At 34.7% G+C, this 24,960-nt stretch overlaps 1 protein-coding gene across 1 annotated transcript; it reads right to left on the bottom strand.

Annotated features, from left to right (window-relative positions):
• Nucleotides 1–14,515: 14,515 nt before the first annotated feature.
• LOC137931221 (sodium channel protein Nach-like) lies at nt 14,516–20,987 on the bottom strand. Its single transcript, XM_068774631.1, has 8 exons — nt 20,974–20,987; nt 20,587–20,688; nt 19,675–19,756; nt 18,642–18,915; nt 17,550–17,606; nt 16,598–16,721; nt 16,177–16,283; nt 14,516–14,631 (listed from the first exon to the last, which is right to left on the bottom strand). The coding sequence occupies exons 1-8, from the start codon at nt 20,985–20,987 to the stop codon at nt 14,516–14,518; spliced, it is 876 nt and encodes a 291-aa protein (XP_068630732.1).
• Nucleotides 20,988–24,960: the final 3,973 nt, after the last annotated feature.

Genomic DNA, 24,960 nt, shown 5'->3' with positions numbered 1-24,960 from the left:
CGTTGTCTTCATACAGTGATTTCTCGCATCCTTAACTATGTCGTTGGCCACGAAGACGCCACATGAGAAACTTTCAGCGCTATAGTATTAGCACTATATTATTATATTCTTACCGTTACAATGATAGCACTGTTATGGTAATTATAATTACCATAGCAGTGCGTTTTACGTATTTCATTATCATCGTCATTTAGCCGTGGGAGACTTCACTAGAGGTTTGGGCTGGCCCCATAGATTTTCAACAGGATATATAATGACCTCAACAAGGTTATTTGACCCCCTACGATGGCTTGCGGGTCTAAGGTCTCTATTATAGAACCTTTAGTCTTACCCACTGCCATGTGCCAATCCAATGAATTGTGTAAGAAAAGGACTAATATTTAGCCACTTCCGCACATGCAGTGGTAGTCGTGCAATGAAATGCACCGCCCGCCAGCCCGCTGATAAATGCGTATGCGGCAAACAATGCGAATCACACAACCGCTACCACCAAACTACTAAACACGTGTTTTACATCATACATCTTCAGGAGTTAATAGTTAATTCAATGAATTGTGTATTAACTTTCGTTCATCTACATATGTACAGATTTAATTATAAACTATTTATACGTATATCATTAACCCGAAAACGTTTTAAAAACAAGCGACGCGTATAACTGTGTTTAATTTAAAAACATACGATTATACGTTTCCGACTGTGATATTTCGGTTTGTAAAATCCACGTTGCACATTTAAATACACGCATTGCGATAAATTTACAAGCCGAACACGCCGGTTAAGCCGAGCGGGGCGCACTCGCGACGCCGACCAAGTCGAGCGAAATGAGGTCGCGCCGCGGCGGGGCCGTGCTCGGCGCGCTACTCGTTTCATTGATACGTTTCGCTTTAATTCATTGTACTAACATGTTATTGTTCTATTTGATGCGTGACTTACTTTATACATATATATATATATATATATATAAAATAGTACATTCAAACTTCAGTTAAATGACCTCTGATCGACTTGAAGCAAGACACACCCACGTGTCTTGTCACACCTACATTCGCGAGTGAAGAAGTCTAAGTGCTATAACTGGTCGTTTTCACCAGAAATAGATTGTTTCTTCTGTAATTCTTTTGATTTTGATTGTCGTCAAATATTTTTCAAATAAAGTTTACACTGATTTTTCTGTTTTTTTTTTTATTTGCTTGTGCCAACATGTTATTGTTCTATTTGATGCGTGACTTACTTTATACTTATATATATTAAAAATTATTAATTCAAACTTAATTTAAGTTACCTCCAACCGTCTTGAAGCAAGACACGTTGTTCATTCGCGAGCGAAGAAATCTAAGTGCGATAACTGGTCGTTTTCACCAGAAATAGATTGTTTCTTTTGTATTTCTTTTGACTTTGACTGTCGTCAAATATCTGTCAAATAAATTTTGCACTGATTTTTTAAATTTTTTTCTATTTTTATTTTCTTCGTTTTTTTACAGAGACAGAAAGACATTCACTAACATTTGTTATTTAACAGGTTTAAAAGCTTAAAACTTGTGAATTTATAGCTCATTTGTCGGCTAAAAGATTTAAAGATTTTACGCCTAATATTTTATATTGAAAAGTGATGGATCAATAATTAGTTTTAATTTTCAACATACTAAATTTTAAATTTTTTTTTCTCATTATTATCTGTACGTTATTTATGTGGCTTATTATTTCTATATAGATAATACCATACATGAATTTACAGAAAACGAGCTATATATTCTCGCATTTAAATCTTTTACTTTGTATTATTTTCATATCACATTTACACATGGCTTTTTGTTATTCCTACAGTAGTATACGTTGTCCTGTACATTAATAAATAAACGTAAAAAACTTTAATTTTGAGAGAAGCGTAATAAAAAGTTTTGTTTTACATTCAAGTCACACACTCTATCGTCGAGCGCTGCAGTTCCAGCGGATGCACTCGTATAAATGAATAGTTAGTTTGAAATTGACTCTTACTTACTCCCGGCGGACGAAACTTCACGTGTGCTTCACGAGAGCGCCTTCTCCGAGTTGAGATAAGTAGTGGGAGTGGCAAACAATCCGGCTCGTCTTTGTTACGTAAATATAAACGGATGTGTAAACTTTGGATTGGACAGATACGAACTGAGTTCATTTGGATTGTAAGCACAATGCGGTAGCTTTGCATCAATGGTATAGAATATGACATATGACAACGCTGCCAAGAGATTGCTGGCGACATCATAATCATCAATATCATGTTTTAGGTGTAACTGGAAAGTAATGTTGCTTTCTTAAATTAAATTCACATGACTACATTTTAAACAAATATTTATTTCTAATCAACAAGTTATTAAACCTTTTGCCATCTAGTATAATAATAAATAATAATAATAAAGCTCTATTTGATTTCATAAAAATGACTTAAAATTTTAAATTTTATGTAACAGTTTTAATATTTTGTACTAAGTTTGTATGCTCTCTCAGGGTATCGTTGGGAACTTGTATCCATGCGTGACCTGCCGTAGACACGATCTCGTCAGTCTATCTGACTTTGATCAGCCTCTCGTTCTTGTACCATTTGTGTCCACCTATTATCAGTAAATCTCACCACCACCAAAACATCGTGATAAGACATCTATCATACAAATTAAAAAATTTCCGGAAAAATGTCGGAAGGTAAAAATCAATCGATATTTTTGTAAAATATGTCAAAAAAACGACATTATTTTCCGGTCCCTTGAATATATATATATATACTTATAACTTACTTCAATTTAATATCTGTAGAATGAATTCGAAAAAGAAGTGTTTTGTTGGAAGCGTGTCGTCTTTATCAAAATAATTTTAAAGTTGCTTATATCTACTTTTTTAAATATACCTGTAATTACTACAGACAGACAAATGGAAGATCATAAATATTAATAATAGTCACTTCTGAATATATAATCATCACAGGCGACAGTTACCCACTACAAGGGATGAACATCTCCCATAGGTCGCCACATTGACCGGTCTTACGCCGTCAGCATCTAGTGATTTCCCACGACCTTCAATATATCTTCGGTTCACATAGATGGTAAACATATATATTTCAATACTCTACCAGAGAAACTTAAGAAATAAGATCAAGTTAAGAAGACTCTTCAAAGACGCCGTGCATCACCAGAACCAGCTGGTGGCCCCGGCGACTAGATACCAAATCTTCAATAGCAAAGCCTTAGACACGCTATATAGTGACTGATAAAGACGCAACGATCCCGAAAGGAATCAAAATGTCAAGGTTAAGGAGGCTATACAAACTAGTCACCAAAATAAAGACTGAACTCAATACACCTAAGCAAGAGGATCGATTGAAGAAAAGATCACAAGCAACAAGACAACAAAGAAGAATGATTCTTCAAGAATAGTTCCTAAAGGACGTAAAGGCTTAGACAGTAGCTTGCCCTATAGCAGGCCTATAGCGCAACTTACTGCAAGCTCAAAGATTCGCAAGCCTTGAAATCAAGCAATAAGAACCTTTCACTTCGATTGTTAACATTAATGTTACATTATCACAAAATGATTTAATTCTGAACATCAATCATTTTATTTTCTGCACAATTTCATTTTGAAAAAAATCATTCGTACAAAAGTATTCCATGTTGAAAAAGCAAATACCTTCGAAATATTGTCAATAAATAAAAGACATCGAATTCGTAATGCTGTGTATATTTCGAAAGAGTTCGATATTCGAAACGACGATGACATTCAGTCGAACAATGACTCGAAACGCGTCGGTTACACTGTACGCCAGTGGCTACGAGAGCGGCGCTGCGGAGGCCTATTCACGAATTCAAAATAAAGAATAACGGGCGTGCGACATTTTCGCGAGCAACACGAATTTATGGCGATGTTTATGGCTCACTTCCTACCAGATAAAGGGCATTGAAATTCCGAATGGATACAGCCGTACCTACTTCCTTTTGCGGAACCAGACCCGTACCACGATCGCACTTCTGCGAACCATTCGATCGCTCTTCAGAGCTATTCGATATTTAAACGCTCTTTGTTAATTGTTAACGTATTCAAAGGTCCACTCACTGTACTTTATCTAATATGTAAAATTCTCGTGTCACGGTGTTCGAACTTGAACTCCTCCGAAACAGCTTGACCGATTTTTACCAAATTTAAACCAATAGTTGTTAAAACAATAGTTGTTATATACAAAGTTTTACAATTTTAAATCTAAAAATAAATACAAATTAAAAAACACAAACTTTAGTAAGTAATAGTAGCAGAGTTTCGTTCAGTACAAGTCTTAGTATTCCGTAAGCCCGGTGTAGACGTGGTGTTAGAAGTAGTAGTTATATTTATTAACAATTAAAATTAAACTTACTGTTTAATATATTGTCTAGAGACACTATCGACCATCAAATCTTTTGCAAGATATTCAGAATTCTATAGAGTCGACTAAGCGGTAAAAACTTCACCAGTGCGGCAAAAATAGATTACATTCCTGACCGTGATAGTTCGGTTTTTGGTAGATATTTAAAGTTTCCATAGAAGTTTCTGGAAATTTCTGGACGAAATGGAGTATATATAGGTCTCTCTCGTAGATTTATAATAAAACTGGCGAGAAGCGGTCTGAGCGCATTGTCTTCCGACCAACTAAAAAAAAATTGCCAGTTCACCGTTTATCTGAACATCTTTCGATACGCCTGCTAATCCATGGTCTCTGCTATAAAAACTTAAGGATCTAGCAGTAATCTGATCAGCGCTGAATAAGCCCACTGTCACTACAACTTTCTAATCAGCTGAATTATTTCGTTTATTTTATCTCGTCTCATTAATACCGATTCAAAATCGTAAAAAAATCCCAAGTATAATATGGTTGATAAAATATATCAATGAGGTTCAAAGTAATATACCACCTTTCACTGCCATAAGTGATCACGGGTAATATAAAACTAATTGTTGACATTACTTTTAATGCAATGAGGGATTTTGGACCAGAAGATGTTTCGTTGTTTCTCGAAAGCTGCCCAACCTAGTTCCATTCAAATTGTTTTTTTCCTTTATGGCCTCTGTTTTTGAGGCCTCTGGTACTTTCCCGCTCTTGAGTACATAGGAGCTACTTTAACCAAATATCTTTTTTATCATATTACTTGCGCTCTCATCTTTTTTCTTCTCAATACCATTTAATCATTCATCATTTATTTTTCCAAATTCATTCACTACTTTTATTTTTTTCCTAATCTTTTTATTCATTAGCTTAATTTCGTCGCCTTCCAACCAAAGTACTAGACTTACATTTTTTTTACATTCCACAGATTTAAGTATTTATTTTGACTAGTCTTATACACTTGTTTTTCTTTTACCTTCTTGTTCCTTTTAATGGTTTCTCCAACGACCCTTCTGAAGTACTCTAGAAATGTCCTGTGACTCCTCTCGTTGTCCATAAGTGATGCGAAGTTCCTTTCTTTGACCTATTACTGCAACCAAAACTGGCAATTCTTTCTCAGCATGATACAAGACCGATTCAATGATTAACTTGCTTCTCGAAGATTCGATATTATTCATATAATTTAATTAGGTTTGTTATGTACACAAAAAAATAAAGATGAGGTGAGGTGTGATTCAAAAGTATCGTTTTCCGAATAAATTTATTGCAGAATAAACCCCATATTTATTCCCAAACTTCCTACACCGCTTCCCCCGAGTTCGTACAAACCACAGTTTTATTGCCGCGACATAAAAATCTAGTACATGTTTATTACCATTTATGTTGTCTAATAATGCCTATAGCTACCAGATAGCGCCTTTTTATCTTTTTCATTTTTATGTTCTGCCTATTTTCTCGTAGCCCAGTTAAGCGTTGAGCCACGCTGACATCGCAAGGCGAGAAAAATTATATTTTTATTTTCAGCAGATCAGCTAGTGTTCACACCTTTTTTAAGTACGAGAAATGTTTATTTATTTTTTGTATTCTTTTCCATTTTAGATCATTTACGATTAACAAAATAGGCATATGAATAGGAAGAGGATCTGGAATAAGAATAAGAGTTGGACTATGAATTGGAAAAGGATCAGGTGTAGGAAGAACAAAAGGAATAGTAAAATTTGGGAGAGGATCAGATAAAGAATAAAAATAGGAAGAGGAATTGGAATAGGATCATCTATAGGAATAAAAATAGATATAAATATAAGATTTGGAAAAGAATCAGATATAGAAACAAGAATAGTAATAGAAATAAGAATTGGAATATGATCAAATATAGGAATAAGACTAACTATAGCAATTAGACAGGTTCAGTTATAAGATTAAAAATCGTAATAGGCATAGGAATTGGAATAGGAATAGAAATAGGATTTGGTATAAGAATAAAAAAGGATTGAAATAGGAATCAGTGGACGAAATGTGATAGGATTTGTTTCCATTGTATAATTTGTAGAAAGTGCGTGTAGAAAGCATGAAAAGCTTAATTTTTTTAGAGCATTGTTTCCCAACGTGAGGCCCATACCCCACAGGATGGCAAGGTAATTTTCAGAGGGAACAATTCTAAAATGGACTCAACACGATTTTAACCCTCTCGCTTTATTATAAAATTACTTAAGTTACATAGGATGGCAAAAGAATTTTATAAAGGCTAGAGTGGAGCATAGTATATGACTAGAACGTTACTCCTTATCTGTCTTTGTGGACTGTATAAACATTTCACGGAAAGTCTGTATGGACCTTTTGCTCTATTGTGGTGCCGTCAAAGAGTTTAAACTTCTGAACGATTTTAGTATATTTTACGTAACTGCAAAGTCACAATAAAAATAATTTAAACTGTTAATAATTGAGAAAATTATTTCTAAATCATTTACAAAATGTAGAAGTTTCCAAGAGAGACGAAGAAAGTTTACCCGCCGATACGATCTGAAACTTCATACGTTTCAACTATTTCCGATGAACAGATTCCTCACAGCGCTTATGTCCGACACTTGACAGCTCCCAGACTAACGGCTCTGCGTCTGTATTTTCTTCTAGAAATAATATTTTCTTGACCCATTTCGCAACGTCTTAGGAAACAATGCCGTATTGATCTGTCAAATCCATAAGGATGTTCCGCTGCCGCTCCAGAAAAGTGTATCGGTGGAGAAATAATTTTCTTCCTTCATATCTTAATAGTGTAGAAATGATAACGGATATCTTTATCCGTGTTTATAAATATAATTTATTTTACTAATATTATTAGGTAAGTTACTGTAGCCGGAAGACGCGGCGTGAATAGGGCCCCTACTAGTTCAACCGACGACAGATTATAGTTAAAGTCGCGGAAAGTCGCCAGAAACGGTCAGCGCTATACCAATCATCGTGGTGATCTTTTGAGAGAAGCCTTTGCCTTACAATGGGCGTATATTGACTATTATGATGATGATAAAGATACTAAACTGAGGCTTTAAGTTTCAAGCTTTAAGTTAATAGAGATCACGGATCAGTAAGCGCGTTTAAGTCAGATTTAAGTTAATAGTGATCACGGATCAGTAAGCGCGTTTAAGTCAGCTTTAAGTTAGTAGTGATCACGGTTCAGTAAACGCGTTTAAGTTAGATTTAAGTTAGTAGTGATCACGGTTCAGTAAACGCGTTTAAGTCAGATTTAAGTTAGTAGTGATCACGGTTCAGTAAACGCGTTTAAGTCAGCTTTAAGTTAATAGTGATCACGGATCAGTAAGCGCGTTTAAGTCAGATTTAAGTTAGTAGTGATCACGGATCAGTAAGCGCAGCTTAAAACGTTTGCCCACAAGATGAACAGATGACCATCTTTAGACCATCTTTAGAGACGTTAGATGCAGGCTGCTTCCAACCGGTCCTTTTAGAAGTTTATGAAGGAGGCCGATATCCAGCCGTGGACCTCATAGCAGAAATGTATATGCTATACAAACTGTATGTTTCGTCTGACTTGAGAGTGATTTTATTGATTTCATTAACCTTTTTATGTTTCCTAACACTTTGTAAGAGGTTTTTTTTTTTTTATTATAAGGATTTTCATAACGCTATATCTCACTGTTTTAGAAATAACTTATAAAATCGTTATAAATACTTTAGGCTTAGTTAAACAAAAAATACTTGAGTTACATACGATTTTAATTAAAATTTCACTATTGCAATATAAGCATCATCTCAAATATATAACACGCGTTGTAAGCTATCCTAACAAGTTTACTTAATTCACGTCGTTCGATGATCAAACTTGCGTCATTTAGATAAAAACCTAAAGACTTTACCTTTATCATAAATTATACAATATTTATCGGAAATGAAAATAATAGCAGCGTATTGTTTTTATATTATTATTAAGATCTATATTCCACAGACATTAGCGTCAGGGCCTTTGTTTTTATATTTACGTTTAATATTTTTTTTGCCAACGTTTTTGTATGTTTATGTTTAAGTCTCTTAACCTATTTACTAACTTAAATAGTAAATTATTTAAAACTATGTTGAAGTGAACTAATCGACGCCCTAACAATGTCCAGTTTATAAGATTACGTTTCGTGCGACCACTTCCTCATCCCTACACCATATTGGCATCCTCAGGTTGTGCGCCAGTATCTGTGCGGCGGTTGCCGTATTCGTCACGTCAATGAACCTTGCGATCGCATCTTGAGTCTCGTCCGTGCAATACGCGCACGAGTTCGTGTGAGGTGATATCGCTACCGCCGTATGATGGACACTGTTATACAGCCTGAGGGTGTCTGTTGTTCAACGGATGACGATGACCGCTTTGCTCTTTAGCCCCTGACCCTCGAGGAAGGTGGGCGTCCTTTATAAAAAGTTATGGAAAAAGATAGAAAAATTTCAGATAATGTAATGTATGTAATTGAAATTACGCATTTGACTGCTAAATTTGAACTTAGCATGTTTGACAGTTTGTCGAGTTGAGGTTTTATATTATCGTTTTACAATTGCATTGATCACAAAATTAACTTATTCGGTTCAGATTTAATTAATAATCAACGTTATTCAAATATATTACATATATATAGCGTTATGAAGCAATTTAAATCTATTAATTAAAAATTCCGTACGATTAAATTTCCGTGAAATGTTTAACAGTTTACACTTATCAAACAATGAAATAAATATTTATTCGACTTTGCTAAGTGAGCACTGGTAGCCCAGCGATAGATGACAGAGACTTTCGGTTTTAGGTCACAGGTTCGATTGGGACACAATTTTATATAATACACACTATGTTTCAATTATACAGGATTATCACTGCTCACAAACAAGTTTCCAGATAATGGACAGCAGCGCCCTCTATGTACCACAATACCAAGACCATCACATATCTTAGAGGAAGTTATATGCCTTGCACTGATCATCTATGGGCTAAAACGACGAAGGCCTTGTCTAAGCATTTTCGAAAAGTCAAGACATTTATATAACATACATTTATTTATTAATGGGCCCAGCAAGTAATGATATTTCTGTCGACATATTTTACAGAAAAGCCGATTGATTTGTTTCCGCTCCAACGTTGAAATTTTATATACTAGATGGAAAAAGGTTGTTGATTACTAAGACGAATATATTTTTGAATAGATATAAAAAATTGTTGAAAATTTAGTCGTGTGAATTCAACTTAAGAAAGCGACATTACTTTCCGGTCCCGCTAATATTATTATTGTAGACCGAACTTTTTTGTATTATGTGTCATGTTCAATGATTTTATTATATTTCTTTTCCTGTTTCCTAAAGGCTGTCACGCTAATATATATTTACGTATACATTTATAGTTATAAACATAAACGCATCACACACATCATAAGCTATGTTTATTAAATGTTCATTTGGTTAACTAAAACTTTATTATAACATATGTATATATATATATATATATATATATATATATACATATACATATACATATACATATACATATACATATACATATACATATACATATACATATACATATATATATATATATATATATATATATATATATATATATATATGTATATGTATATATATATATACGTTTGAAGAAGACTTAAATTTACTTCTTAAATTTTAACTAATATAACTATTTAAAAGTCCTTTGCATACCACACAACAACTGTCAACTGTCAATGTCAATCCACCCATATTTCTATTCTAATGTTGCCATTTTCTACCATACATATATAAATATGTATGTTTATTCATTGATAAAATTACATTTATTTTATGACATATTGAGGTAACAACACTTTACATGTTATTAAATAAATAGCGCTTAAGCGGGCAAAGGAAAAAAATGTAAAGGGGAATTCCCGTAGAACTAGTGATGTGAACATTCTATAAAATTATCGATAACCGATACAAACGTGACGACAGGCTAATGTTGTAACACGTCGATATAGAACACGAAAACGCACATCCGTATATAAAATACAAAATATCCTGAACGAGGAATAGTATCAAATATATTGTCAGCACTTCGGGCATGCGTGTCACGTGTTCCATATTGGAATTGAGTTCGTACAGCTATCAATTTTTTCGCGTTATAATTTTCGATTTATCTATTCAAATGTCTTTAGATGTGAGATGCGAGAATCGGTAAATATTTCACCACAGCTGTGTTATAATTCTGAGTGTGGTTTTGATACGAATTATATTGGTAATTTGAAACGAATACAGGATGTTTGATTTTAAGTGTATAAACTTTAAAGAGCTGCATTGCATATAGTTTTTTTTTTAATACTCTTTGGGACAGAGGTGTATAACTTTCTATTTTCACCTTCTTTCTTTCATTCTTCATGGTTTCTTCTCTCTCGCCATATTTCCTGCTACACGGTTTTGTCATGCCTAATTACGTGTGTAGTATACCTTCCGATAATATGAACGCATTCCCGTCTCGTTCTATATTTTTTATATTTTCAGTGTAATTTTCCCTATACTGGGCGGCGGGCTTCCTCTCAGAGAGAGGGTAAGGACCCTCATATGAATCCATTATGGATTGATAGCCACTAATAAATGCAGTTTTTTGAGGAGATTGTATTACCAGAGATATTACGCTATTGAAACTAAGAGTGCATTAAAAATGTAATTTTGTATATTATTGGTGAAAGTAAATATATCAATAATAAAAATTATTAATATACAAAATTAATTCCAATCACGCTATATTATCAGTCTGGAACTCGATTGAAATAATTATAATATTACGTGACACATTTTTTCTGTGGTTGCTGTGACCACAATCTACTCTTGGCGTTAATTTATGGGAAACCCATTGGAGATGAAAAATGTTATTATCTTCATTTCAGCCGCTGGACGTCCAGTTTTGGACATGCGCCTTTCTCGTTCATTTCCATTAGGACCAGTAAAAGCCTGAATACAGCGTCTTGGTTAACCTTAACGAGGTTATCATTTCACGTGGTAAATGGGCGCCCTACGGTGCACTGCGATCCCACTCTAGAACCTTTAAGCTCCGGCAACCACCTGTTATGCAAGCTATACAGCCTGCCATTTGCTATTTTGACTTAAAACGAAAGTCCAAGAAATGTGTATTGCCAGTGATGCGAAAGAGTGTACGCATATATAAAAAAAAGTTTCACAAGATAGACCTGCCTTTAACTGAACTTTAACTTAGTTAAGCATTCAATAGATTGATTGAAATATGAGGTACTTAATTTGTTGACTCATTTACATGATTGATATTATAATGTTCACATGAAAAATTCTTAAATTTCATTTAAAAGAGCAACTGTCGAGTTTCTAGTCGGCTCTTCCCAACAGATCAGCATTCCGAGCTGTTGGTAGTTTACTACTTATAATTTTAAAATAATCGACAATTCAAAAGCGCATGTCTACCTGAATAAAGACATTTTGAATTTGACTTACAACAAAGAAACATGGTAACTCTAAGAAGCCCCTTTGATGGAAATTATATTGGGGTTGAATTAGTAGGTTTCAAATTTCCACTTTGTAAATATTGTTAAGAAATTGGTCCTGTGAAGCAATTGCAATGCATTCTAAACGAGAACGCCTCACCTCCAATTCAAAAGGGAGTGGATAATATAAATCCGAGTGGCTGTTAAATAAATCACCCCAAGTTATTTGGGGTTCGTCTATCGCCTTGAAATTTTAATATTGAGCCCTCGTACTGGAGCAACGTGATCTCTCTCCACCTGATTTATAAGCCATCACTGGACCCTAGGTGTGGAGGCAAGATGTGTTTTTTCTCCCTTATTTACCAGAGGGAGACCAACGGACTACCCCAATAACAGATGCCATAACAGAGTGACAATCAGATTTTGGAATCTATGAAAAATTTGGTGTTGGGTAAACTATACTGTCAAAGACTGTTCTGTGGCAGGTGAAAGATTATCTTATTTATTTCGCAATTATGGCTCTTGTTATAAACACATTTATATCTCTTTCCCTGCTGTACATTTGACCTTAAAAACATTAACGAATATTATGAAAAAAGTTTAGATATGTTTTTTATAAAAGCATATGCAGAGATAAAAGAGAGGTTGATTAGTTAATACTATAAGGCTTACATACACAAGGTTACGTCTTAGGTTTCTTTGCGTAATGTTTATCATCCCTTCGTTTTTATGAAAGGAGTATTTAAACAAGATTAGGGAAAGCGACATCTATTTGTCCTCATTAAAACTCCCAGAACAATATTTCCAAAGGTAGCCCGATGTGAAGTCTAATATTATGTCATATCGTATAACTAGAGGGCGCTAGTGACTACGACAATTCATCGTGCTACTTGTACGCCATCTAGTAGCTAATGTTAAAATTACTTGAACAGTTCCGATAAGTAAAGACTTGTGATAAATTTCTTTATTTTATCAATAGATGCTACTAATATAAAGTGATATAATTGTAAAAACAAAAATTGTTCATTGTCTTATTTTAACTTAATTATGTAGCGCGCAATTGTAACCGTTCTCTTTGTACGGTTCATAAAAAAAATATAGTTCATCATTCCATAAGGCATTATTCGTATTGTGTGATATGAATTAATTTAGATAATTTGCTTTTGGTATATTTTTTTAATCAAAGAAGAGAATTGTTGGAGACCGTCGTTAATAAATTATATAATTTTTTGTTAATCCAAAAAAGTGCATTTGACAAGCACTCAGTATTCGTAAATTAAAAAATAATTTTATACTAGAATATTTTAGTTTTATACATATTTCAACAACTTTTACACTCATAATTACTAAGTCAATAAAATAACAATTAAAACACGTATAAAATTCAAATATTTATTTAAAATTTACTTCCTTTAAGACAATGTACAAAAGGTCCCATAATTTAACGTCAGTCAGAGAAAAGTTTTAAAAAAAAATACATTTATAACGCTGTTAGATAAAATTGTATGTTGTAATTATTTTTATTAATAGTTTAAATAAAATGCGCTAATTTCCTTCAACACCAGGCCATTGCAGTATATGTTCTACTCTTTCGTGTATACGTATAAAGTTTATTCTTCAATATCATCATCATCATCATATTTACAGCCATAGATTTCAAGAAAGACCAGTTGGAAGCTACCAGCATGCAGCGTCTAACGACTTTTTTTTAAACCGTACTTGTCCGTATGTATTCACCAACTCGCCTGTTGCAAAGCTACTTTCTGGTCTAAGGTGAAGCACGCAGGAGGTACCTACTAAGTAGGTACCTATTCATTTTGACCTTGTACCCTGAGCGAAGGTCAGCAAGATCCAGAGCCTTAGAACTTCAGCGGCCATCTTTTCTGCATGTCTTTGTGGCCTGCCATCTTGATCTTGCCAACCAGCTGGGCATCATACTTTCGTTTTTCTACGGATCTCCTCATTTCGATCTCGTAGATAAATCCCGAACAAAGCCCAATCCATCGTCTGATGAGGAACTGTAATGTTGTTAATCAGGCTCTAAGTGAAAGACCTTGGGAGACCATGTTTCTGTGCCGTAAGGTGGCACTGGTTAAGTTAATAGGCTAGGTAATTCCGTGTCGTAAGAGGCTGCTAGCGGCGCGTCGGGTTCGAAAGCGCTGATGGTGGGGCCTTCGAGGTCCGCTCAATAAAAACTCGAGAAGAGCAGCAACTTGTAACTGCGGTACTGTAAATATGCCGGAGTAGGCACAGCTTTCTTCCGAGATGTGTCTTGGCTAAGCATGGGGTAGCTGCGAGTTCAGCAGAAGATCCAGGAGCCCTTCTTAGGGTACCGAAGAGTTTCAGGGGGAAGGAATCACCCTGTTCTTTCCCCAGAAGAAAGAGTATCTTGCGACTATCCTGAAGATCTCCATCTTCTTGGACGATGGAGCGGAGGCGGAAGCCCCGATGTTAAAAAAATAATTTTGTTTTTGACTGGCAATAACTTTAGAAATGACTAACGTACAAATTTAAGTTCCTCGTAAATCAAATAGAACTTATTGTTACCTGATAAACCAATGACCACACAGGTGAACAAGTTCAACTATCTTAGTGAATATCGGAGCTATCATCAAATTTTTTTTGACGTTGATTTATGGGTCACGTTCTAAAAGAAAATCAAGGTCTAACGGCCAGTATTGTGTAATAGTTTTAACAAAAATAATCCAAACAAATACACGAGCTCGGATACAGTTAGTAGCGATGCGCCGAAACTGAGTGAGAAGATGCCGCCGTAGGTTGCTGTGGAAAGAAATTCTAGAGTTAAATGCATTCGTATATACCTAGTAATATTTCTGCTGATGAAAAACGAACCTTTCAGAGAGCAGTGCTTGATTAGTTAATGTAACAAATCCCTAAAACTTTTGATTCTATGTTTACTTACAAAGATTTTTTGAGCAATTTCCATGAGGTACATGGTGTTTGGTTAAAAAATGGGTAAATTTACAGCTAGCTAATTAGTCTGCAAATGCTTTAAAGTTCACCTTTTTCTAATCACCTATATAAAGATAATTACTCTGAAAGATGTTGCATTAATTATTTCTTTCTATTGATATTCGACATTACTATAACTTCTAACAGTACAAGATCTTCACGGTAGACATGTGTAATCCAATTTTGACAACGCCTTTTTATATATTATCATCAAGATACTTATTATTTCTGAAACATTGATTATTGGATGGGATATACCATAGATATGACAGTTGATGAATCCTACGTTCAACCTTTTGTAAGAAATTAGCACTGAACGAAATTATGCTTCTTTATTCATCGGGCATCTTCTAGCTTAAAGCCGCAATTTTTTCAAGGACCTTGAATTGGGAAGAGCTCACAAGAAACTAGGTTATTTGTGATCGTTTTGATAAATTTTCCTAAGACAGTAATCAAATAAATTCATATCTAAGCTGTGATATCGCTAAAAATCATTCACCTTCATCCATTCATAAACATTGTATGTAAATGAATGACTGTTTAGACACTGTGCTGTTCAATCATTAGTGTAAATATAGTAAACTAAACTTAACTTAGACAAAGTAAACTAACTTGAGCTAATTAAACGCATCAAGTACAAACTGAAGCGGGTGTACTGATCGATAGTTCAAACTTTCTAGATATACATGGAATACCAAGTTAAAATTGATTCAAAGAGTCATTGTTTTATAACGTTAACCTTTCTTCTATAAATCGAATGATTTATTCACAACAAGCAGTTTACAATATTGTAAAATTGTTTGATATTTTTTATGACCTCCGTTTTTGAGGGCCTGTCGTTCCTTCCGCCTTTTGTAGGGCAGGAACGCCCCAATTTCAGGTAAAGTGAGTTTTTCAGTCGTTATTCCGCATTTTCTTTCGTTCTTCACATTTTCTCTTATTCATTCCTTTTACTCTTCACATGATCCGCCATTATTTGCTTGTAAATCTTCTTTCTTTCATCTCCTTCCATCCTTTATCTACATTCCTATATCACAGTGTTTACATTAATCATCACAGATTATTTTTATCATACACTATATTAATTTTATTTATTTACATTTCTTTTGATATTTTACTATTTGACGCTGTGTTACTAGGTTTTTTCTAAAAACATTATTCTTATTTCTTTTTACCTGTCTAAAATAAAATATATATCATTTAAATTATTTTATTGACTTCTTCAAGTCTTACCCTTTAAAAATAAACCCTGTAAAATCTTGGAGAAGGGGCTTTAGCTTGGGAGGGTATCCAGGAAAGTCATACCATAGCTGGATATATGACAATAATAAGATTATGAAACTTAAAAGTTACCAATAAAGTAATTCAAGTCCATGAGGAGCATCAACTTGTAGCTGTTACAAGAAGCTCGCGCGTAGTACACTTGTAAAGCAGAAAGCTCGCTCACGTTGTGATTTTCACTGAAAAATAAATTAAACCTACTATATTTAACATTACAGAGTTGATCAAGTTGAAGTTAATCTCAAATAGCAATTTACTTTTAACTTTGATTGATCATTAGCTTAACAAAACCAAAATTAGACTTGCGATCGTAACCTATCTTTGTATAATTACTTTTTTTTGCTAGTTGTCATCTTTGGTTATTATACTATTAATAATAAGCTTTTATAGTCCTCGCTTGTACATGCTTCCATACATGATAGAAGATGGTATCCATGGTAAAAATCTTAATTTTAAAACATAAAAAACAAGAAATAAAAACGTATTCACTCACATGACAGTAGTTGGAAATAATCTGGAAACGAACGGTGTCAGGTCACTGGTGATGCTATATCTTTTGTCTCGACACTCCATATAGCATATAGGATAGCACGCTCTCTGTTCCTCCGATATATACGCTTGGGTTAAAAAATAAATTAATCAAAATAAACATGGATAAGACTAAAGTGATGTCTAATATCTATGTCATGTCTACTCATTGTTGGAGGTGTTACACCCAAAGTTGTAGACGACTATATACACCTGGGACAAACCATCCAGTTTAGCTAAGTCCAAATTTAAGAAAGAGATCACTCGCTGAATCCAATTCAGATTTCAGGAAGCGTTCAATTCAATTCAGCGTTCATGAGGCTCCAAAATCTCTTTATCGTCCAAAACACCGCAATGTTTAAAGACGAAAGGCAATGTACGTTGTTGGATATGATGACATATGGATCCCAGACGTGGTCAGTAACTACAGGACTCATAAGAAGGCTCCAGGTCACCCAGAGAGCAATGGAGAGAGCTATGCTCGGAGTTTCGCTGCGAGATTGAATCAGAAGTAAGGATATCCGCAGAAGAATCAAGATCACCGATATAGCTCGTCTAAAATTGCAGTGGGAGGATCACATCGCTTGTGCAATCGATGGCCGTTGGGATCGAAAGGTTCTAGAGTGGCGACCACGAGCCATAGACGCGGTGTAGGTAAGCTACCCCCCCCCCCCGCCCCTCCTTGGTAGACCGACGACATCGTTAAAGTTACGGGAAGTCGCTAGATGCGAGTAGCGCAGGATCGGTCTTTCTGGCTTTCTTTGGGGGAGACCTATCCATGCCTTGCAGTGGGCGTCCAATGAATAAATAAGTATTGTCATTCATTAAACAAATAACCAAAATAAACCTTTCTCGAAGCTTCGAATGATCAAAAATCCAGAGGATCAAATTTAGTAAATATTGTTTACTTTACTCACCCGTAACATTGTTTAAGCATTTCAAATGTTCGAATTCGCAAATACGCGTTGTGGCATCTGGAAAGAAATTTCTATATATATATATTATACATACATACATAAATATATATGTTATATACGTATGTATGTATGTTTAAGTGTCTATGTATGTTTATGTTCATTTGTTTATGAATATGTATTTTTTTGTACAGGTGAACTACCCTTTATAAGTACTTTTATCTTTTCCTTACTATGGTTGTCTGTAAGAGATTGCCTTGTGTGATAAGACCGCCCATTGTACTTTTCTGTATATTATTGTAAAACTTATTAAATGTATCTTATCGTGTGTAATAAAGAATATTAAATAAATAAATATTTATTTCAACGTATACATGAATTATATTTCTAAAAGTCGTAAGAAGGTTGGTTGTTAAAATTACATTTTAGCATCTTTTCTTTGACGAACATATGTGAAGAAAGCCAACCCGGTAACTCGAAAATTAGAAAAGTGTAAACACATCACATCGTCGTTTTTGTATACAGTTAAAACTAGTTAACAATATACACTAAATGTCTTAGATCATAGTTGTTGCAGTTTAATTATGGAAAGCCTTCGTGAGGGAGTACTACGAAATGATATTTCGTTAACTTTTAACAATAATCACTGTTAACGTTATACAGTGATTGGTTAAATGTCAAAGCTTTAACATACATATAGTAATGATGATATATTAAAGCATATGCTTCTACCAAAGACCACAACGATGACCGGTCTTGTGCTGCCCACGTGCAGCGACTTCCCATGATCTTGACTATGTCGTCGGTCTACCAGGGGGTGGGGGGTGGAGGGGAGCTTACCTTCACCTCGTCTACCGGCTCTAACCTGTCATTACCTATTTTAAATAAATTCAGTTTTCTGTTCTTTTATTGTTTGTTTTTAAATTTAGAATTAGAATTTGTAAATCTCGAAAAAAAATGTTACTGGCCCGTTTATTAAAAAGGTTGCTCAAACTTGCTATACATGATAAGAATTTCTATAACATAATACGTATGTATATATATATATATATATATATATATATATATATATATATATATATATATGATGTTTACCTATTGGATATTTGTAAGGCACGCATCCGCAGTATTTCAGGAAATTTCTCATTTTACATTCGGTTATACAAGTCTCATGGCTGTACCGGTCCGTATATTCAAGTACAGCCTCATCGTGAAACCAACAGCTACGTCTTTCAGGAGACACTCTTCGTACGTCATCATCGCTTTGAAACACCATCGGTTGAACCTTCATGTCTAGCGACTCGCCTATGCTTACGAATTTGTACAATATAGTCGTTTCAGGGTAGTCATTTGGATCACTCAACAAAATCTGGAATATAAAATATTTAATTTAGGAATATTTTGACCATATTGCCATAATTAACAGAAGCAAATACTAAAAGTTTTATTTAAAAATCACTTATAGTACAAGGTATATGTATGAACGATACAATTCCACATTTCAGATCTGCCACTGGTGAGATTTAAATCCAATATTAAAGAAAATATTACTGAAAAAAGTGCATTATTCTATCCAAGAATACTATACTGATGTTAATGCGTGGAATAAAATGTTATTGATGCTTTAGAAAGCTAATTATTATCGCGCACTCTCTATAAAAATATATTTGTAAAGAGCAACTGTTGAGTTTCTTTACGCTCTTCTCAGCGAAACTGCCTTTGGAGCAGCTTATATGAAAAAAACAGTGTCATACAACTAATTATTTTTCTTATTCTTTTTACCCGATGGATGATTACTGCAAGGTTTTGCGCTCTCTGGATTCAGCTACTTTACCTAGTATAAGTATCAGTTCATTATGGAGTCTAGAAACAGATAATACAAGCTTCGTTTCTACAGCTGTCTTCGTACATCACTATTTTCCTTACATATCACATTTTTATACACGTTGGAAATGATTCTTTATATGTTTCAGATATTTTACTTCATTTTACAACTTCTATAAAACCGAAGAGACCGTATACAGTTAGATTTTCTGATTTTTGTTCGATAGATAAACAATGGTGCATTGGTTGATTCTAGACAGGTATAACAAAGTACCTATAGACGTGTACTTTATAAATTAAATACCTTTGCACCATAATATGGTATAGATGACCAAGGTGGATAGTCATTAGGCTGGACGTTCAGTATAACACTTAGTCCCGAACCCCTGCAATAAAATTTCGTCAAGATAATTTTTATCTGTAGCTATTTTTTTCCAGTTTCTCTTTAATGAAAGCACGTCTTCCCCGTCTACGTTCACGTCATTATTTACACCAATCATTAATCTTCGTTACCCCTCCGACTAACACTTCCCACTTTGTCATTAACTTTGTCGAATATCTTAACGTTTCACTTCTAGTATCTCTTACTTAACATTTAAATTGACTAAATATATAGATAAATAATGATTTACTAGTGATTATGATAATTGTTGAAGGTCAACACAAAGCGAAAGCTAAACAGGTATTTAATAAACTTTTAATTCTTAAGGGAGGCTGCCCCGGCAAAAAGGTATTAATATCGGAAACTTATAAGAGATAAAAATTAAATTACTAATAAAAATTGATTCTAGAAGATTTTTTTTTTTGAAGCAGGGCGCTTTACTCATTCCAATAAGAAATCTTTGAGGAGAAGAAGCAAGAAATAATCCATGATTGATGTGATGATATTGGATATTAATGAAAGATATAACAGCAAAATCAGCTGCAAAATTTAGAGCAGAATAAATTGGACATCATCTCATTACTGGATCTAGCTTTCAAAGTGACATTGGTAGGATCATTTTTAGTTTGGTTAGATAGAAATGAGTCAGGTTTGCGAAGAATAACGCCAATTTATTGCATTTAGGCGTTTCTGGAAATAATTCTAAATCAGCTAAGTGAATCTTCAACAATTACTGTACTCGCTTCTTTCCCTATAACTTGATCAACCAGACGTATTCTATAAAAGTCTGGGAAATTTCGTATCTAAAATTTGAATTTTAAACCAATTTCTTACCTGCCAGATTCCGAAGTGACAATGATAGGTTGATTAGTTCTCACGTCGTCTCCACTTGGATCATCATAATATTCGATATCCTCATCCTTTGTAGGACCCGAACTGAAACGTTAAGTAATAATGCAAATTATTTCTTTATTGAGACATAAGGACATACAGTTCTCTATATTAAATTACAGTTACAGCGCGCTGTGGTTTACTATTAGAGCAATATAATAATTATCAATTAATGATTTTAACCCAATTTATATTCAAAGCAAATTCCATAAGCCAATTACACGTAAAAAGGGAGAAATAAATAACAGAGCAAATATAACAACGATAAAAGCAAAAGTAAAGGCAATAGTAACATCATTTAAAGTATCGATGGTCAGTTTAAAAACAAACCCGATTTCTAGCATTTTTTCAGTAAATATATTGGCCGTATATGACTGATTTTAAAATACCCCTTTATAGAGATATTTACGATATAGCCTATTGATTCGTTTAAAAAATACCCAGTTTGAATAGGGAGGTCCCACGTATATATGTGCTTTGAAAGACAGGTGCCGGTTCGGCAAAAAAGAGGCCGCAATGCATAGCGGGAAATACCTAAATTTTCTGCTATACGGAAAATGTTTTGTCTCGTACCGCAATAGCAGAAGGTTTAGATCTTATATCACCGCAGCTAATGTGTTAAGAGTAGCAATTATAAATTTCTAGTTAATAAACAGTTAATTAACAGGTTTGACTATTCTGTAAGTAGCTTTATATAATATGCTTTAGACGTTTTTAAAAAAGATTGAGATCATATCAGCTGACAGACGGTCACCGCAAGGCTTATTCCTTCCACAAAGATCTAATAAAGTAGTAACTTAGTAAACCATGCTAGGTAGAATAGATAATACTAGGAAGAAGCGTTGCAGGAGTCACTTTACTTCTCCCATCCCTGACGCTTTATGTAGTTGTAATAATGATATTAACAAGGCAAATTATAACTAAATAAACGAATATTTGAATGACAAACATCCCTGTCAGTGATGCCGCTTGATTATTTTGATTTCATTTATATCTAATAAACTGTATATGTATAAATTTGCATTGTTAAATTTTATTAAAAGATGCTAAATACTTGCAGGGTATAGTCAAGAACAAAATAGATTAAGATAAGTAAGTAGTTAGTTGAATCAATAAGAGTTCTATTAAAAGTTACAATTTTGAATAAATGGATTTTATTTTTATCTTTTCAACCGACCAAATCGAGGTTCAGCCCTCTCGGACGCACTTGTGTCAGAATGCTGAAGTCCCTTCATAGGAGTACTTGAGCTTGGTCACTCCATGGAAGTCTATCGAAGCAATCTAAGAGCTAGGTGACCAAAAATTGGTAAAATAGTAGTATGTTGCGGTTCGTGCCGCGTCTCTACTAAGAGCTCCGGAGCTTCACGACTTTAAAAATATTCTGGGCTAAGAGTTTTCGGCACTCTGCCACCTCAAACTCCTGGATTATGCAAATACCATTTCTGCGGCAGTGACAATTTAGACCGAAAAAAAGTGACCAGTCTTGAGCTGCCCGTATTTAGATTTTCCACAACCTTAACTATGTTGTTGGACCACACTAGTGCGGGGTCTACCCACGTCGCGCCTAACGGATCGCGGACACTAGATAACATTTCGACCTCAACAGCCGTTGGTTACACGATCGGTGTGTGTCACACATTGTCATATCATACGAACAATTCTTCAATCTACTTCATTGACGAGGGTTTTTCTGCGGAAATCGTCTTCTCAAGCGATTTAGATAAAACCCCTTAATTGAACACAGTTTATGATTATATATCAACGGCGTGATGTAAATACACTCTTATAATTCAGATTTATGTTTTATTTTCGCACAAACGATCTATGGTGGCCGTTTCGACTAATTTTCGACTAAGTACGAAAAGGACTAATATATAGCTACTTCCGCTATGCAACAGTAGTCGTGCAATAAAGTACACCGCCCGCCAGCCCGCTGATAAATACGCATGCGGCAAACAATGCGAATTACACAGCTACCACCGTTAAATCTCTCAACACGTGTTTCACCCCTCCACGGGGCATCCTCAGGAGTAATATTACACCGATTAGTGCCAAACACAGAGTACACTGACCATAGCAGAAGAAGCTATACAAATATTAGTCCTTTTCATACTTAGGATGGGTTTCCGCAAAGTAACGCCTAAATCCATTAGATAGTTTTCGATATATCTTTGATAGCCTAGGAAACAAACTTGGTTTTTATTTTAATAAAAAAAGGCTATTTCGAAGAAATAAAGACGAAGTTGTTAAAATATAATGTGTGTTGAAACATGTTTTTTATGATAGACCATCTCCCATAGACATCATCGTCTTTGCCTTTATTTGTTTCTTTTTTTTATATTGTTAAGTGTCAGTGTTTACATTTACTTATTTAAGCAGAAGTTACAAACTCCTTTTTAAACTATTTAGCACTTTAAACCTTAAGCTATTTTTTGACTGTCTTTTAAGATTTTTAGTTTTTTATACATGATTTATGTGGTATCATTGTTTTAATTCGTGATTATTCGATGCTTTTTAACAAAATATGGTTTTAACGAGTAAATACATTGTAAACCAAACATAAATCCAGCACATTATGAATGTTTCTTAACTTTTCCGTCGCCATTTTTCGCTTAAATGAAATTACAAACTCGGGACAGCTTTTATTAATTTAACGTTTATTGAGTTTTTGTTGAAGAGGGTGCACCGAATTGTGTTAAAAATCACTTAAATAGACTTATGTACTGGTTATACTCTGTGCTCCGTGGAATTCGTAACGCTTTTGTGGGCATACACTGTATTATAATACAGTTCCATGTAGTATATGATATGTTTGAAGTTATACTGCTAGCCATTCTGTGTGCAGCTTCATCGAGCTAAAATTTTCTCTGGCAGATCGAATCTCAGTTACAACTCAGTTACAAACAAGACGGTTGCACGAAGAGGGACTGTACCCGTGTTGGTATATAACAGTGATTCCCAAAGTGGTCTATATCGACCCCTAGGGGTCTATGATAACTTGCAAGGGTTCTACGTCAGCGAAAAAAAATGGGGGTCGATGAAATGGGGGTCCACGATAGTGGACACTGATAGTACCTATTTACTAACACCATACTATCTTATAATATCAAAACATTTACATTATTTATAAAAGTACCTATGAAGTAAAAAAAAATATTATGTATATTTATAAAATTGTGTAAGTTGTAGGATGTTGGTATTCGCTATGTGGTCGCAATACATTTTGAACTTGTAAAAACCTAAGAGTCTCGTATTTATTTAATGTTACGTATATTTTACATAACAGATACAAAATTTTATTTTGAGTAGCTTTAATTTAAATACAATTAATAAATGTATAAATTAACATGTGTTTTTACTTTAAGTTTTTAACACTAAACTTAACTACAGTTAGAAATTTACAATAAATCAACATCAGGTAAGTAGGGGGTCTACCCAACACGGAAAAACATGGCAAGGGGTCTACGACACAATAAAGTTTGGGGAACTCTGGTATATAATGTTGTGAAACGATGACTACTTGGATGTCGGGAGTGACGTGAGCCGACCTTGTATGAAGTGTGTGCGCTGCATCGTTCCTGGGGGGAGGGGAAAAAAGAGCGGAATTTATTTAAATTCCGCTATAAGAGCGACAAAGAGCGCCGAATGCTTCGAAATCACCAGAAGGCGCTTTAACACGTTTACTGCGGGCCCAATTTTGAAGAACTTTCAGCTGGTGCGGCTGAGGTCGAATCAGCCTCAAGCTGAACTTCCTAGTAGTGCGGTTGAGGCCTTTTCTGCCTCATGTTTCGGTTGAATGTAAACAGCCGCCGCACTAGAGAGAAAACACGAGTTTTACGCGCCGCACCAGTGCAAAGTCTACCATGAGGCTGAATCGGCCTCAAGCCGCAGTGAACGTGTTAATGCACCGTTGGCATTGTGGACACTCCCACTCGTAATAAATTTCAGAAGTTTTAACAAAAACACTTTGGGACTAAAGGACTTTGGGAACAATTTCTTCCAAACAATAAATATCGGGCGCGTGGGGAACTCTCATAGCTTTAAATTGAAGGGTGACTTACGGGGGAATACAATATGATTTTAATTGCTCAAACAACATACACCCTCGGGCTGTGTAACATCATGGGGTGGTAGCAATATCACGTCACACGAATTCGTGCGTGTATTACACGGAATAGATACAAGCTGCGATCACAAGATTCATTGATGTGGCGAATACGGCAACTGCCGCACTTATACTACCGCACAACTTGAGGATGGCAATACGGACTAGGTGGACTCAGGAAACGTAACGTCAAAAACTGTACATTGTTAGGG

Source organism: Battus philenor, unplaced genomic scaffold (genome assembly GCF_028537555.1).
Source record: "Battus philenor isolate CCGP_79_NKW_IND1 unplaced genomic scaffold, ilBatPhil1.0.hap1 SCAF_7, whole genome shotgun sequence".
NCBI lineage: Eukaryota > Metazoa > Arthropoda > Insecta > Lepidoptera > Papilionidae > Battus > Battus philenor.
The sequence above is the reverse complement of the archived record's forward strand: the minus strand, read 5'-3'. Positions and strand labels throughout refer to the sequence as shown.